A 16,661-nucleotide genomic window follows, 5' to 3' on the forward strand; every position below is an offset into this window, starting at 1 on the left:
TAATACTGATGCCAATACAGTAATTCTAGTGCACAGGTGTACACGGAACACAAGCGCGCGTGGGAGCGCGGGGAGAGAGGCTCTCTCTGGGGAGGGGGGAGGGGAAGGACTCGCGACGGGTCAGAACAGAGTTATAGTAATTTTGGGAGAGAATAAGTATTATTAATTTAAACTTAGTATCATCTGATAGCAAAGAGGCTTTGACATTTGATTCTATTTCGCGTTTACGTTTTCGCTAGCTGCAGGGAGGAGATTCTTTAGAAAGCGAGGGAGTGGAGGGCACAGGGAATTCACTGTGTTTACGGCAATACAAACGGGGGATTATTATTTACACTTCCTTTACTATTTTCTAGTAACAAAGGACATGGGTGTATTTTTACTACAGAGGATTCCTCGGGGGAAGAGTCTTACTGATTTTCTACAAGGGCGTCACTTGTGAGTCTGATTCATCGGAACTTACTCTCTGTGCTCGTTCTTACTCATCCACCCGTGATTTCACTCGCCCCGATATTTAACATACATTAAGTCATTGTATCACTGTAACACGGTTTCTAGGGCAACGTCACACTTAACATAAGTCAATTCACTAGGTCTGGGGCAACACCACACTTAATATAATTTACTCATGTAGTGGGGGCGGTGGGGAGACACGCCGGAGACTACTCTGCCGGGCTAGGGGCACCGCCAGAGGAGGGCGTGCCAAGAGGGCACGGGACTGTCTTAAAAGACTTTGTATATTCTTGTAGTGGAGTTTTGTAGATTAGTTATATATATATTGAACTTGTGGACGAGCGGTTGTTATAAGTGAGTAGCTTTGTAAGTAGATAATCTTGGTTCCCTTTTGTCATGTAATGACAGGAGAGGTAAAGAATAGTATGAGACTATTTTGATTTGTCTTGGAAATATTAACAAAGTCTCTCACACACGAGTGAAGTATAGAGTCCCGCAGCGAGAAATGAACGCCAGGGTGTGGTCAGGGGCTTGACCGGGATTCCCCCAGTCTTGCCACGTCTCCACATGTCACCAGCCCGCTCTCCATCCTCGCCCCTTACTCGCACTCTCTCTCTCTCTCTCTCTCTCTCTCTCTCTCTGAAAAATAGTGTACTTCCGAATTTTTTTTCTCTCTCTCTGAAAAGTAGGTAGGAAGGTAGGTAGGTAAGTTGGTAGGTAGGGAAGTAGGTAGATAGATAGATAGATAGATAGAGGTAGCAACACACACACACACACACTTCCGTATTTTCTCTCTCTCTCTCTCTCTTTCTCTCTCTCTGAAAAGTAGTGTATTTCCGAAATTATTTTGGCTTTTTTTCCACACCACCATTCAGGTAAAAGTCTAGGCGCGTTTTCTTTATAGAGGTTTCCCCATGAGGCATAATCCTCTCTGATATTTAGTCCGAAAATTCATCGGAGAATTCATCGGAGCTTTCTGAAATATGTATGATGAATGAATCCACGTACATTTCAATTGCTCTGTCTTGCTTCGTGTCGTGTTCCTGAAGTTCTTCGACATGTCTGACTGCTTGTTTCCAGTTTTCTGGAGTGACGGCACTTATGGCTTCTGTAACCAGAGGTTTGAGGTCAACCATTTTAAAGCTGTTCCTTTTCGCTATGTAGCACTTCACTTGAGCCCAGATCAGTTCTATGGGATTATATTGGCAGTGGTACGGTGGTAATCTCACGACGCGATGGCCTGCTTCTATAGCAATTGTATCTGTCACATATCTTTTCGTGTCCGTACGGTAAGTCTTTGTCAGCTCATATAACTCAGCTTTTGACAAAGCATCACTGACTGCAACTCCCTTTTGCATCAGCCAGTTCTTGATGTCGGCTTTTCTCCATGAAGATGTAGACAATTTCTCCACTTGTCTGCTATGGTACGATGCATTATCCATCATAATGACTGAGTTTGGTGGAATGTTGGGTAGCAGCTGCATACGGAACCATTCTTCAAAAACTGTAGCATTCATCTGATGGTGGTAATCACCATCATTTTTTGCTTGAAACACCAGCTCACCATTATTGATGAAACCGTCTGCTGTTCCAGCATGGAGAATAATCAGTCGTGCTCCTTTTCCTGTGGGCGGCTTAACTCCTGTTGCTCCTTGAGATGAAGTATCAGTCCAGCACTTTCCAACTGTGTAGTTTTGGTTCACCCAAGTTTCATCAAGGTAAACAAAGGTGTGGCCGGACTGTTTAAGCTGCCGCATTTCTCTTAAAAATCTTGACCGAGCTGCAGCGACATCAGTTCTTTCCATAAGGAATCTTCGGCCATCAACCTTTGCAAATCTGAATCCTGTTTTGAGCAGGACCTTTGCGAAGGGAAGTTTCGCTACCACAGTAGCCGATTTTTTCACAGAGCTCTTCTTTTATTTTGTACACAGTTGGAATTTCTTCCCTCTCATAAAACCCCAAGACAGTTCTTCTCAATACACACTTGTCAAAGTCATCAAAACCTGTAACAGGTTCAGCACGAATCTTCTTCTTTGGTGAGGTGAACGTGGGTTTCTGTGGTGCAGCTTGAGATGAAGAACAAATTCTTCTGACTGTTGATTCGCTTGTCTTGGTGGCCATAGCTGTGCGTGCAACTGCTTTTGAGAGTGGCATTAAAGGTGCTCCATTTTCCTTTTCTTCTAAGAAGAACCTGCTTACGTTGTAGATAACAGCCTTAGCTTGGCTGTGAAGGTGGCCATATGGCGAGCTTGAAACAGGAGAACGATCCATAGCGAGACTGTACTTGTCTGAGGGCAGGTCAGTTCTGGCGAGTGTATAATTATAGGTCAGGCGGAGGTATCGGCAAGGCCGCACTCCCCCGCTCATATGCCACATTTAGGAGGGGGGGGGAAACCTTTATACAGAAAACTCTCCTTGATTTTTGCCTCAGTGGTGGTGTGGAACAAAAGTCATAATAATTTCATAATTAGTTTCAGAAATGCACCAGTTTATATAAAAACCGAGAGAGAAAGAGAAAGCCAGAGACACAGGGTAAGGATCATGGAGCGGGGCTGCAGTGGTGGCCGATGGTCGGTGACATGTGGATATGGCTACAGTGGGGGAATCCCCGGTCATCCCGCCTGCCCCATCACAGCGTTCATTTCTCGCTGCGGCTACCCTGTCTCTCTCTCTCTCTCTCTCTCTCTCTCTCTCTCTTCCATGTTGCTAAGCTCGTTCTCCCTACTACCTGCCTGTTCTATGGCCTGTCTCCTTCTGCCTCTGCTTCCTAAATTCTGGTGTAGCAGGGGTCGTGTCACGTGTGTTACACTGTGGTTGGAAAGTTCTAGAAGCCTGTGTGTGAGTATGTGTGTATGTGTGTGTATGGTCACGAGGCACTGTCGTGTGCCTATAAAGCATTCCTTGGGTTAAGAGTGTGTAAGCATGTTTAGCATTGCTCGATTCTCGCAGACACAATACCTTCTCATCATCTGACTTCCTGCTTCTATCTGTCTCTCTGTCAATCTATTTATCTATTTATCTATTATGATTTGTAATTATAGTATGGAGACCTAACATTGCTCGGCTGCGCCGCTGAAGGTCTCCGACAGCAATTATCATTGACATATGCTAATCTATTAATACATAAAAGTGATTATAATATTGTATACATATAATATTCATAGTAAATTGCAATGATCAAGTAATATTACATTTTAAACAAGTTGTATACATAATTGAACAAATGCAATGGTTGTTGTATGACATTTTGTAAGATGTGTATGTATAACAGACGTACGCATATAATTGTGCAATGGTAATACTGCTAGGTTATTACATTACATATTGAGTTATCCCTTTAGTAATGTCTAATATTTCACCTAACTTGTAAGATGATTCTGGTAATACAGAATTGTGGTATAATTATATGACTTTACATAATATTGTAGTAATATTGTTGTAATACATAATTGTAATATTTTATGAATTGTTACATAATATTGTGGTAATGCATAATTGTGTTGGCCTTATAATTGTAGTTACATTTTGTTAATGCAACTGTTACATAATTGTGTTGGCCTTATAATTGTAGTTATAGTTACATAAAAGTTACATCTTGTTAATGCAACTGTTTCATAATTGTTACATATTGTTTGTAGTTACATAATTGCAGTTAAGTTACATAAAAGTTACATGTTGTTAATGCAACTGTTACATAATTGTTACATATTGTTTGTAGTTACATAATTGAAGTTAAAGTTACATAAAAGTTACATCTTGTTAATGCAACTGTTACATAATTGTTACATATTGTTTGTAGTTACATAATTGTAGTTAAAGTTACATAAAAGTTACATCTTGTTAATGCAACTGTTACATAATTGTTACATATTGTAGTTACATAATTGTAGTTAAAGTTACATAAAAGTTACATCTTGTTAATGCAACTGTTACATAATTGTTACATATTGTTTGTAGTTACATAATTGTAGTTAAAGTTACATAAAAGTTACATCTTGTTAATGCGTCCAGGGCTGCAGGTGTCGCAGGAGCCCGCAGACTCCGAGCTAGGTTTAGGGGTGTGGCCCTCAGGACTGGGTCCGAACAGGCCCAGAAATCTCTAGCTCAGGTCTCGGCTGGAGGTGGAGGTCTTACGTCGCCTCGTGGGCGTGAAGAGTTCTCGTCCGTGCGTCCTGGGGAGGGCCTGGAGTGGCTGAGGACTCCGGTCCCCAGAGTCAAGAGGCGCCGTCAGGGAGGGGCTGCGGCACCGACCTGCACTAGGGTCTGTCAGGTGAGTCTTCTCCAGGGCCAGGCGTAGGGAGCAGAGGCCAGGGGAACCCGCGAGGCCTCGCTGAGTTTCTCCGGTGCTGGGGGTCCGGGGGTCTGCCTCATGCAGGGACGATGACAGTAACACCTCTCTTGGGCCGTAGGGCCCAGCAATTGGCCATGGCTGCCCAGGGGCACAACTATGATGCACCAAGGCCCGGCAATTGGCAGTCGCCTGAGTGGGGGAGTCAGCACGCCTCTGGACGCCTTCAGAACATCAATCGGCCGTCTGACGAAGGTGAGAGCAGCAGTAGGCCGTCTCCTTCTGCTGGAGGGAGATGCGGCAATAGGCCGACTCAAGTGCAACACCTTCGAAGCGGCAATCGGCCGTCTGGCGAAGGCAGGAGTGGCAGTAGGCCATCTCCTTCTGGTGGAGGGAGGAGAGGCAATAGGCCGACTCAAGGGCAACACCTTCGGAGCGGCAATCGGCCGTCTGGCGAAGGCGGGAGCGGCAGTAGGCCGTCTCCTTCTGCCAGAGGGAGGAGCGGCAATAGGCCGACTCAAGGGCAATGCCTTCAGAGTGGCAATCAGCCGTCTGACGAAGGCGGGAATGGCAGTAGGCTGTCTCCTTCTGCTGGAGGGAAGAGCGGCAATAGGCCGACTCAGGGAGAACACCTTCGGAGCGGCAATTGGCCGTCTGGCAAAGGCGGGAGCTGCAGTAGGCTGTCTCCTGAGGGGCGCTGTCTGGAGCTAATTTGGCAGCTCCACCCCTAGCTGATCCGGCAATCCCACTCCCCAAAGGTAGTGTCATCCTCCTGCTAGGGTGACGGTGCGACAGTTGGGTGTGATAAGGGTGCACAGCCCGGGCTGCCTTATGCCATTGTCACATGGCATCCCATAGTTCGGCTGCGGCTACTCCATGGGGTCCGGGTGGGGGTGTCGGTGCATTTTCGGGGACACTATGCTGTTCCTCACTCACCTCGTTTTGGGAGGCACTATTTTGTATGCCACGCATTTCACCACTCTCCCCCTGGAAAAAGTCACGTCCCCGTGGCTGGAGGTGGTACACATTAGTGTTGTGTGTAGCGTACGCAGGCTGGAGGTGTTGTAGTAGGGCCTGCCAGGCGGTGGTATAGGGATTTTCTTCCTGCTCTGCATCACAGGTGAGGAAGAGCGTGGAAATGGTGAGGGTGTGGTCCTCGGAGCCGACGATTCTTGGTGAGGCTAGGCGCCCATATGGCTCGTCTCACCTTCATCCTGGTCGGTGTTGTTGCTGGTGTGGTAGGGAGCTGTATGCTGGACACTGAGGGTCGGGGTCGGGTTTTATGCCGTGGTAATGCGGCGTTGAGTCTCTAGGGAGTGTAGGTGAAGGGGATTTGGGCTTGATGTATCATGATAGTGTGAAGTTGTGGGGAGGCAGGAGGTGTAGGGGTATGGGTGTATCGGGCAGGTGGGCATGAGAGACGGCTAAAATGGGTGGTGGTGGTTCTGAGGGTGGGGGTGGGTGGGGAAGCGGGCATGCAGAGTGGGTAGGGTTGGGTAGTATGGGGTGCTGTGCGTGTTGGGGGTGCGGTGGGGGGTGAGGCCGTTGGGGTGGGCGTGTGCAAGGGTGGTGGTGAGAGGGTGATGGTAGTGGGTTGTGTGGAGTGGGTGACAGAGTGGGCGGGACATGTGGGATTGGGCGGTGAGGGTGGGGTCAGCGGAGGGAACGGGTGAGGGTGAGCGAGGGGAGGTTGGTGTGGCGGGTGAGATGTCAGGTAAGGTGCGGGGGGTGGTGACGGGGGAGGCTGAGGTGGTAGGGGGGGTGGAGGGGGAGGGTGAGGAGAAAATGTAGCACTCGTATGTGGAAGTGAAAGGCGGTGCGGGAGCAGGGAGGGTTGGGGGAGTGGGGTCGGGGTGGCAGAGGTGGGCGTGCTGAAAGGACGCATTTGGCAGTTTCGGAGGGTGTGTGGGGTGCTGTGATAATCTATGACAACCTGATAAGGGTTGGGGACATGGGTGATTGTGTGGGGCCCCGTGAAGCGAGGGGTGAGTTTGTGGGGGGTGGGAAGTTGGGTGATGACGACAGTGTTGCCTGGGCTGAAGGGGTTGGAGGCGGTGTCAGGGCCGAGGTCTAGAGTTTTTTGTAGGTGGTGCAGTCCACCCAAGAAGGTGCAACGGGTCTGTAGTGGGAGTGGAGGCAGGTGGTTGCAGGTGTTGGGGCAGTGGTAGGAAGAGAGGGGATTCACCGAATATTCTCTCATGTGAGGAAACCCCGTCCTCCCGGGGACAGGAATTCATGCCCCATTGAATGATTTTCACATGGGCCGGCCAGTCGTCGTCTTTCGTAGCCTCGATGCGTGTACATAATTGATTCATAAGAGTATGATGACTACGTTCACATACTGCGTTCCCTTGTGGCCAATAAGGAGAGGAGTGGGAGATTTTATATCCAAAGATTCTGGCCAGTTCCTCACAGATTTTTCTGGAGAAATCTGGGGCATTGTCAGAATGAATGGCTTGAGGGATGCCAAAATGAGGGAATATGTGTCGGAAAAGAGCATCGGCGACGGCGATGGCATGATGCTCTTTCACTGGACAGGCTACTACAAATTTTGAATACATGTCCACAAAGGTGATCACATATTTGTATCCAGAATTGGGAGGGAGGGGGTCTACTACATCTATCGCCAGGAGTTGCCAGGGTTTATGGGTGGTGATGTGGCCCGAGGGTCCGGGTGACATCCTTTCCCAGTGCACAGGCGTGGCATGTTTGAATGATTTCCTTGATGAGGGTGGAGGGGTTTGGCGCCCAGTAAGTGTCGTTAAACACTTGTACTAGTTTTTTAGTACCCAGATGGATGCCGTTATGGGCATGAAGGTGGCGCAGGGCGTCACGTGCTGCATCGGGGGTCAGAAGGATATGCCCGGACGGGGTTACGAGGTGGTCGCCCTGTCGGCATAGTTTGGTGAACAGGTGGGCGGAATTCCAGGAGGGCCATTCCTTGTGGTGCTATAGGTGTTGGAGGTCCGGATCTAGCTGTACCACATAGATGGGGAGGCGGGAGAGGGCATCTGCATTGATGTGAAGCTTCCCAGGCCTGTAGGAAATTTCATACTGAAATTCCTCCAGGGTTTTGCGCCACCTGACAAGTTGGGCGTTATGTGAGTCAGACTGGCATGACCACTGGAGTGACTGGTGGTCAGTAATGATCGTGACCTGGGTCTTGGAAAGGTAAGCCCTGAAATGTTGGAAGATCCAAATTATGCCGAGGCATTCTTGCTTGGTTGTGGCATAATTCTTCTCGGACGGATTCAGGGTGCGACTAGTGCATGCAATGATGTGCTCTCGGCCGGCTTGTACCTGGGCTAGCATGGCACCTATTGCCGGTGAGAGAAACATCGGTGTAGAGACGAAAAGGGAGGGCATAATCGGGAAAGGCCACAATGGGAGCAGAGACGAGTTTGTCTTTTAGCTGTTGGAAAGCATCTCACCTCTCTTCAGTCCAGATGAACGGTTCCCCCTTCCTGGTCAGATCGTGAAGAGGCTTTGCAATTTGCACAAACCCCTTCACGAAGCAACGATAGTAGGACGTGAGTCCTAGGAAGGCGTGGACACCGTGGACGTCCTGTGGTGGCGGTATGTCTGCTATGGCGTGGAGCTTGTCGGGGTCCGGGGAGATTCCTGCCTGGGATATAACATGTCCCAGGAACGAGACAGTCCTGGCGGCCAGGACACACTTAGAGGGGTGAAGTTTGAGGCCTGCCTGGTGAATCCTAGTAAAGACCCGGTGGAGGCGCTGCAAGTGGTCGGCCCAGGTCTGGGTAAAAATGATGACGTCATCTAAATAGGCCAGACATATCTCCCAAGTGAGGCTGCTCAGGACAGATTCCATTAGCCGGGAGAAGGTGGCAGGGGCATTGCAGAGGCCAAACGGCAGGACATTGAATTCGTAATGCTTGCCATTGCTCGTGGAAAAGGCTGTTTTGCCTCGGTGTTCTGGATGTACAGGGACCTGCCAGTATCCAGACTGGAGATTGAGGGTGGAGAACCACAATGCCCCATAAAGGGAATCTAAGGAATCGTCAATTCATTGGAGGGGAGTGGCATCTTTGATGGTAACGTCTTTCAGGCAGCGGTAATCGATGCAAAATCACATCATGCCGTCTTTCTTATTTACTAGAACGACGGGGGAGGACCAAGGGCTGGTGGAGGGGGAAATGACGCCGGCCTCAATCATTTCACATACTTGGCGGTCCTCTTCCTCTCTTTGTCGGGGGTTCTTGTGTCGGGAAGGCTGTCTAATTGGTAGGCCTGTCGTGTGAATTTCATGAGACAGGTATGTGGTATGCCCTATGTCTGCTGGTCCCATCGCAAACAGGTCCTGGAAATCCAGCAGGAGGCGACGTAAGGTGTCTGACTGCTGGGTGGAGAGATGATCGGGAATAGGGGGTACGGGGGCGGGGAAGTGGGAGGAGGATGGGGCACAGGGCTCGGCTTCCTCCATGTTTCCGATAATGAGCCCTTTGGGGAGGGTAAGGGGGGAAGGGGCGAGGTTGGCTATGCGGATGGCAGTGTGGTGTGGAGGGAGAAAAGTGAGCGATAAAAGGCAAGCAGAAAGGGCTCCCTATGGGAGGAGGGAGGAGAACAAAATAGAGGGACCGGAAGGCCGGTTAAGGGGCACCCAAGCCTCATGGTGAGAGGGAATGGTAACAGAGGCGGAGACGGTGGCGGGGAAGGAAGGAGCAGGGGCGGCGGGGGGTGACACTGGAGGAGGAGGAGAGGGGGGCGGAGGGAGGGGAGGAGAAGGGGGGCACGGGAGGGGGGGAGGAGGTGAATCTTCTGGCCAGGGCCGTGGCGTGCAGATGCAAACGGCCTGGGTGGGGTGGGGTGGGGGACGGAACTTGAGCTGTCGGTTCCGGCAGTCAATGGTAGCTCTGAGTTTTTGGAGCAAGTCCAGACCTAAATACCCGTCGTAGCTCCGGCAGGAGGAGTAAAAAATAATGAATTGATGTTGGGTGGACACCGGATGGTGGGTGTCGACCCGTAGGGCCCGAGTCTCCCCACGGATGGACAGGGGGCCATCCCCTGTATTCGCAATGTGAGTGGCAGTAGGGCAGAGTGGGCCAAAAATCGACCTGAGGCGGGAGAAATAGTGGCTGTATAGGCAGGACCTGGCCGCTCCCGCATCGATTAGCAGTCTGTCCTTCACGCCGTTTAATTTCATCTTGTTTTACACTGGGGGGCGATACTTAGGGGTAATGGCCCCTGCCACCGTAGGTTGGTGCGGGGGCGGGCCTAAAAATCCAGCTGTCTGGGGCTTTTACTCTCCTGTTCCTGTTCCTGTTCTCCTGCATGGGGCCCGTCCATGGGTGCCAGTTCGTCTTCTGGGGCCTCACCTTCCAACGAGGACACCTTACGTGAATCCGGGGCTGTGGTTCTGCGGCAAGCAGCTTTAAGCTGGTCCCGTATGTCATGTAGGGGACAGCGGGAGCTGCAGGCTGTGAATTCCCATGGATTCACCAAGATCAGATTCGGATTTTCCCGCGGGGCGGGGCGCCGGCGGGAGGGGCGTGCCATAGGTGGACTGGTCGTCGGGGTAGGGCTGGTGTGAGGCATGGGCGGTCGTGGCATAGTTGGAGGAGCCGGGGGTTGAGTGGGTAATTTCTTTACCACATTAATTTGCTAGGGGGTAGGGCAGGCGGTCAGGAGGCACCGTATGAGCTAGATATCCCTATCCATGTCCAGTTGGGTCATGGAGAGTAAAGTGTTGTCTAACAACACTTGGAAGCACTCTGAGTAAAGTGTTAAACGTGTGCTGATCCCGGGTTTCCTCATCTGCCTCTGGCTAGGCAGGAGTAACTAGGCTTCTTGGCTGTATCAGGATATTATCTAAATCCCCATCAAATGAACAACTATCCAATTTCGATAGAGCCACAACTCTCCTTAATGATGGGGTGATGGCTTGAACAGCGAACTTTGTAAAGTTCTGCCAGATGAGCTCCGGGATGATTTTAGGTGCTATGTTTGCCGCCGCTTTGCCCAAATGTGGGAGTGTGACTGCAAATTTCTGCTGGTCATTTTCAAAGTCAATATCCAGTAAGGGTTTACTTATTATCAGATACGTGTGTATATCGTACTGGTCGGGGTCAAACTTGGGTACCGTACGTGCGGTTTAGTTGCTATGTTGCCAAATATTTCCTCACTACCACTCTTCTACGCCCGGGTCAAGAACCACCACTGCCACCAGTGTAATGCTAGGTGAAAAAGGCCCGACTCCTCGGTCCTAAAGTACCTAACGTGTAGCGGGGTCCTCTTTCGAGACCGGAGCTTAGTGCAATAAAGAGAGGCAGGACACAAAAACTTCAGGCAGTAACCTTTACACGTATATTACCACAGTCAGACAGGACAAAAACAGCAGATATTACAACACAATATATGACAAAGAAATAAAACCTTAACAAGGATATTAGTATCTCACAGGATACCGGCTTAACTAATACTGATGCCAATACAGTAATTCTAGTGCACAGGTGTACAGGGAACACAAGCGCGCGTGGGAGCGCGGGGAGAGAGGCTTACACGGTGGGGGGAGGGAACGGACTCGCAACGGGCCAGAAGAGAGTTACAGTAATATTGGAAGAGGATAAGTATTATTCATTCAAACTTAGTATCATCTGATAGCAAAGGGGCTATGACATTTGATTCTATTTCGCGTTTACGTTTATGCTAGCTGCTGGGAGGAGATTCTTTAGGAAACGAGGGAGTGGAGGGCACTAGGAATTCATTGTGCTTACGGTAATACAAACGGGGGAATATTATTTACACTTTCTCAACTATTTTCTGGTAACAAAGGACATGGGTGTATTTTTACTACAGAGGATTCCTCGGGGGAGGAGTCTTACTGGTTTTCTACAAGGGCGTCACTTGTGAGTCTGATTCATCGGAACTTACTCTCTGTGCTCGTTCTTACTCATCCACCCGTGATTTCACTCGCCCCGATATTTAACATACATTAAGTCATTGTATCACTGTAACACGGTTTCTAGGGCAACGTCACACTTAACATAAGTCAGTTCACTAGATCTTGGGCAACACCACACTTAATATTATTTACTCATGTAGTGGATGCGGTGGGGAGACACGCCGGAGACTACTCTGCAGGCCTAGGGGCACCGCCAGGGGAGGGCGTGCCAAGATGGCACGGGACAACTCGCAGGGGCGTCCTCTCGTGTCCATGGCTGCAGGTATCACAGGAACCCACAGTCTCCGGGCTAGGTTCAGGGGCGTGGCCCTCAGGACTGGGTACGAACAGGCCCAGAAATCTCTGGCTCAGGTCTCGGCTGGAGGTGGAGGTCTTACGCTGCCTCATGAGTGTGGAGAGTTCTCGCCCGTGTGTCCTGTGGAGGGCCTGGAGTGACTGATGACTGCGGTCCCCAGAGTCGAGAGGCGTTGTCAGGGAGGGGCTGCGGCACCGACCTGCACTAGGGTCTGTCAGGTGAGTCTTCTCCAGGGCCAGGCGTAGGGAGCAGAGGCCAGGGGAAGCCGTGAGGCCTCGCTGGGGTTCTCCGGTACTGAAGGTTCAGGCGTCTGCCTCATGCAGGGGCGTTGACATTAGTAACACCTCTCTTTGGCCATGGGGCCTGGCAATTGGCCGTGGCTGCCCAGGGGCGCAACTATGAGGCGCCAAGGCCAGACAATTGGCCGTGGCCTGAGTGGGGGAGTCAATACGCCTCTGGACGCCTTCGGAGAGGCAATCGGCGATCTGACAAATGCGGGAGCGGCAGTAAGCTGTCTCCTTCTGGCGGAGGGAGGAGCGGCAGTAGGCCGTCTCTGAGGCAACATCTCCGGAGTGGCAGTAGGCCGTCTCCTGCCGGAGGGAGGAGCGGCAATAGGCCGCCTCAAGGGCAACGCCTTCGGAGTGGCTATCGGCCGCATGATGAAGGTGGGAGCGGCAGTAGGTCGTCTTCTTCTGCTGGAGGGAAGAGCGGCAATAGGCTGACTCAGGGAGAACACCTTCGGAGCGGCAATCGGCCGTCTGGTGAAGGCGGGAGTGGCAGTAGGCCGACTCCTTAGGGGCGCTGTCTGGAGCTGATTTGGCAGCTCCACCTCTAGCTAATCCAGCAATCCCATTCCCCGAAGGTAGAGTCCTCCTCCTGCTAGGGTGACGGTGCGATGGTTGGGTGTGAGAAGGGCGCACGGCCCGGGCTGCCTTTTGCCGTTGTCGCATGGCGTCCTGTAGTTCGGCTGTAGCTACTCTGTGGGATCCGGGTGGGGGTGTTGGTGCGTTTGTGTTGGTGCATTCTCAGGGGCACTATTCTGTTCCTCACTCACCTCGTTTTCGGGGGCACTATTTTGTCTGCCACGCATTTCACCACTCTCGCACTGGAAGAAGTCACGTCTTCGTGGCTGGAGGTGGTACACGTGAGTGTCGTGTGTGTCGTATGTAGGCTGGAGGTGTTGTAGTAGGGCCTACCTGCCAGTTGGTGGTATAGAGATTTTCTTCCGTCTCTGCATCGCAGGTGAGGAATAGAGTGGAGGTGGTGAGGGTGTGGTTCTCAGAGCCGACAATTCTTGCCAAGGGTAGGTGCCCATATGTCTCGTCTCACCTTCATCCTGGTCAGTGTTGTTGCTGGTGTGGTAGGGAGCTGTATGCTGGACACTGAGGGTCGGGGTCGGGTTTTGTGCCGTGGTATTGCGGCGTTGAGTCTCTGGGGAGTGTAGGTGGAGAGGATTTGGGCTTCATGTATCATGATAATGTGAAGCTGTGGGGAGGCGGGAGGTGTAGAGGTATGGGTGTATCAGGCAGATGGGCATGAGAGACAGCCGGAACGGGTTGTGGTGGTTCTGAGGGTGGGGGTGGGTGGGGAAGTGGGCATGTGGGGTGGGCGGGCTTGGGTAGTATGGGCTAATGAGCGTGTTGGGGGTGCGGTGGGTGGTGAGCCCATTGGGGTGGGCGTGCGCAAGGGTGGTGGTGAGAGGGTGGTGACAGTGGGTTGTGTGGAGGGGGTGGCAGCGTGGGCGAAACATGTGGGATTGGGCGTTGAGGGTGGGGAAGTGGAGGGAAGGGGTGGGGGTGAGCGAGGGGAGGTTGGTGTGGCGGGTGAGATGTCATGTGAGGTGTGGGGGGTGGTGGCAGCGGGGGAGGCTGAGGTGGTAGGGGGGGTGGAAGGGGAGGGTGAGGAGGAAATGTAGCACTCGTATGTGGAAGTGAAAGGCGGTGCGGGAGCAGGGGGGGTTGGGGGAGTTGGGTCGGGGTGACAGAGGTTGGCATGCTGAAAGGACGCACATGGCGGTTTCAGAGGGTGCTCAGGGTGCCATAATAATCTACGACAACCTGGTAAGGGTTGGGGACATGTGTGATAGTGTGGGGCCCCATGAAGCGGGGGGCGAGTTTGTGGGGGGTGGGAAGTTGGGCGATGACGACAGTATCGCCCAGGCTGAAGGAATTGGAGGCGGTGTCAGGGCCGAGGTCTAGAGTTTTTTGTAGGTGGTGCAGTCGGCCCTTCAGAAGGTGCAACGAGTCTGTAGTGGGACTGGAAGCAGGTGGTTGCAGGTGTTGGTGCAGTGGTAGGAAGAGAGGGGATTGGCCGAATACTCTCTCATTTGGGGAAATCCCGTCCTACTGGGGACAGGAATTCATGCCCCACTGAATAATTTTCACATGATCCGGCCAGTCGTCGTCTTTTGTAGCCTCGATACGTGTACATAATTGGTTCATAAGAGTACATTGACTACATTCACAAACTGCATTCCCTTGTGGTCAATAAGGAGAGGAGTGGGAGATTTTATATCCAAAGATTCTGACGAGTTCCTCCCAGATTTTTCTGGAGAATTCGGGGGCTTTGTCAGAATGAATGGCTTGAGGGATGCCAAAATAAGGGAATATGTGTCGGAGAAGGGCATCGGCGAAGGCGACGGCTTGATGCTCTTTCGCCGGACAGGCTACTACAAATTTCGAATACATGTCCACAAAGGTGATCACATATTTGTATCCAGATTTGGGAGAGAGGGGGCCTATTACATCTATCGCCAGGAGTTGCGATGTGGCCTGAGGGTCCAGCGGTCTGGGTGACATCCTTTCCCAGTGGAGAGGCGTGGCTTGTTTGAATGATTTCCTTGGCGAGGGTGGAGGGGTTTCGCGCCCAGTAAGTATCGATAAACACTTGTACTAGTTTCTTAGTACCCAGATGGATGCCATTATGGGCATGAGGGTGGCGCAGGGCGTCACGTGTCGCACTGGGGGTCAGAAGAATATGTCCGGATGGGGTTAGGAGGTGGTCGCCCTGTCGGCATAGTTTGGTGAACAGGTGGGCAGGAATCCAGGAGGGCCATTCCTTGCGGTGCTATAGGTGTAGCAGGTCCAGATCTGGCTGTACCGTGTGGATGGGGAGGCGGGAGAGGGCATCTGCGTTGGTGTGAAGCTTCCCAGGCCTGTAGGAAATTTCATACTGAAATTCCTCCAGGGTTTCGCGCCACCTGACGAGTTGGGCGTTATGTGAGTCAGACTGGCATAACCACTGGAGTGACTGGTTGTCAGTAATGATCGTGACCTGGGTCCTGGAAAGGTAAGCCCTAAAGTATTGGAGGGCCCAAATTATGCCGAGGCATTCTTGCTTGGTTGCGGCATAATTCTTCTCAGCTGGATTCAGGGTGCGACTGACGCATGCAATAATGTGCTCTCAGCCGGCTTGTACCTGGGCTAGCACGGCGCCTATTGTGGTGAGAGAAACATCAGTGTAGAGGAAAAAAGGGAGGGCATAATCGGGAAAGGTCACAATGGGAGCAGAGACAAGTTGGTCTTTTAGCTGTTGGAAAGCATCTCGCCTCTCTTCAGTCCAGATGAACAGTTCCCCCTTCCTGGTCAGATCGTGAAGAGGCTTTGCAATTTGCGCAAACCACTTCACAAAGCGACAATAGTAGGTCGTGAGTCCTAGGAAGGTGCGGACGCCGTGGACGTCTTGTGGTGGCGGTATGTCTGCTATGGCGCGGAGCTTAGTCCGGGGAGATTCCTGCCTGGGAGATAACATGTCCCAGGAACGAGACAGTCCTGGTGGCCAGGACACACTTAGAGGGGTGAAGTTTGAGGCCCGCCTGGCGAATCCTAGTAAAGACCCGATTTAGGCGCTGCAAGTGGTCGGCCCAGGTCTGGCTAAAAACGATGACGTCGTCTAAATAGGGCAGACATATCTCCCAAGTGAGGCCGCTCAGGAGAAGATTCCATTAGCCGGGAGAAGGTGGCAGGGGCATTGCAGAGGCCAAAAGGCAGGACATTGAATTCGTAACGTTTGCCGCTGCTCGTGGAAAAGGCTGTTTTGCCTCGGTGTTCTGGATGTACGGGGACCTGCCAGTATCCAGACTGGAGGTCGAGGGTGGAGAACCACAATGCCCCAGAAATGGAATGTAAGGAATCATCAATTCGTGGGAGGGGAGTGGCATCTTTGATGGTAACATCGTTCAGGCGGCGGTAATCGATGCAAAATCACATCGTGCCGTCTTTCTTCTTTACTAGAACGACAGGAGAGGACCAAGGGCTGGCGGAGGGGGAAATGACGCCAGCCTTGATCATTTCACGTACTTGGCGGTCCTCTTCCTCCTTTTGTCAGGGGTTCTTGTGTCGGGAAGGCTATCTAATTGGTAGGCCTGTCATGTGGATTTCATGAGACAGGTATGTGGTATGCCCTCTATATGCTGGTCCCATCTCAAACAGGTCCTGGAAATCCAGGAGGAGGCGAAGTAAGGTTTCTGACTGCTGGGTGCAGAGATGGTCGGGAATAGGGGGTAGGGTGGTGGGGAAGTGGGAGGAGGATGGGGCACAGGGCTCGGCTTCCTTCATCTCTCCGATAACGAGCCCTTTGGGGAGGGTAAGGGGGGATGGGGCGAGGTTGGCTATGCGGACGGCAGTGTTGTGTGGAGGGAGAAAAGTGAGCGATAAAAGGCAGGCAGAAAGGGCTCCCAATGGGAGGAGAGGGGAGAACAAAACAGA

General features: G+C 51.7%; 1 protein-coding gene across 1 annotated transcript; it reads right to left on the reverse strand.

Annotated features, from left to right (window-relative positions):
• Positions 1 to 1,388: 1,388 nt before the first annotated feature.
• Positions 1,389 to 2,207, reverse strand: LOC145416706 (uncharacterized). Its single transcript, XM_080285640.1, has one exon. The coding sequence runs from the start codon at positions 2,205 to 2,207 to the stop codon at positions 1,389 to 1,391; it is 819 nt and encodes a 272-aa protein (XP_080141766.1).
• Positions 2,208 to 16,661: the final 14,454 nt, after the last annotated feature.

The sequence above is a fragment of the Coenobita brevimanus genome, chromosome 107 (genome assembly GCF_032717465.1).
Source record: "Coenobita brevimanus isolate Jiangsu-jjx chromosome 107, ASM3271746v2, whole genome shotgun sequence".
NCBI lineage: Eukaryota > Metazoa > Arthropoda > Malacostraca > Decapoda > Coenobitidae > Coenobita > Coenobita brevimanus.

Coding starts and splice junctions, on each gene's coding strand:
- LOC145416706 (XM_080285640.1), bottom strand. CDS start 2,207: ATGCGGCAGCTTAAACAGTCCGGCCACACCTTTGTTTACCTTGATGAA.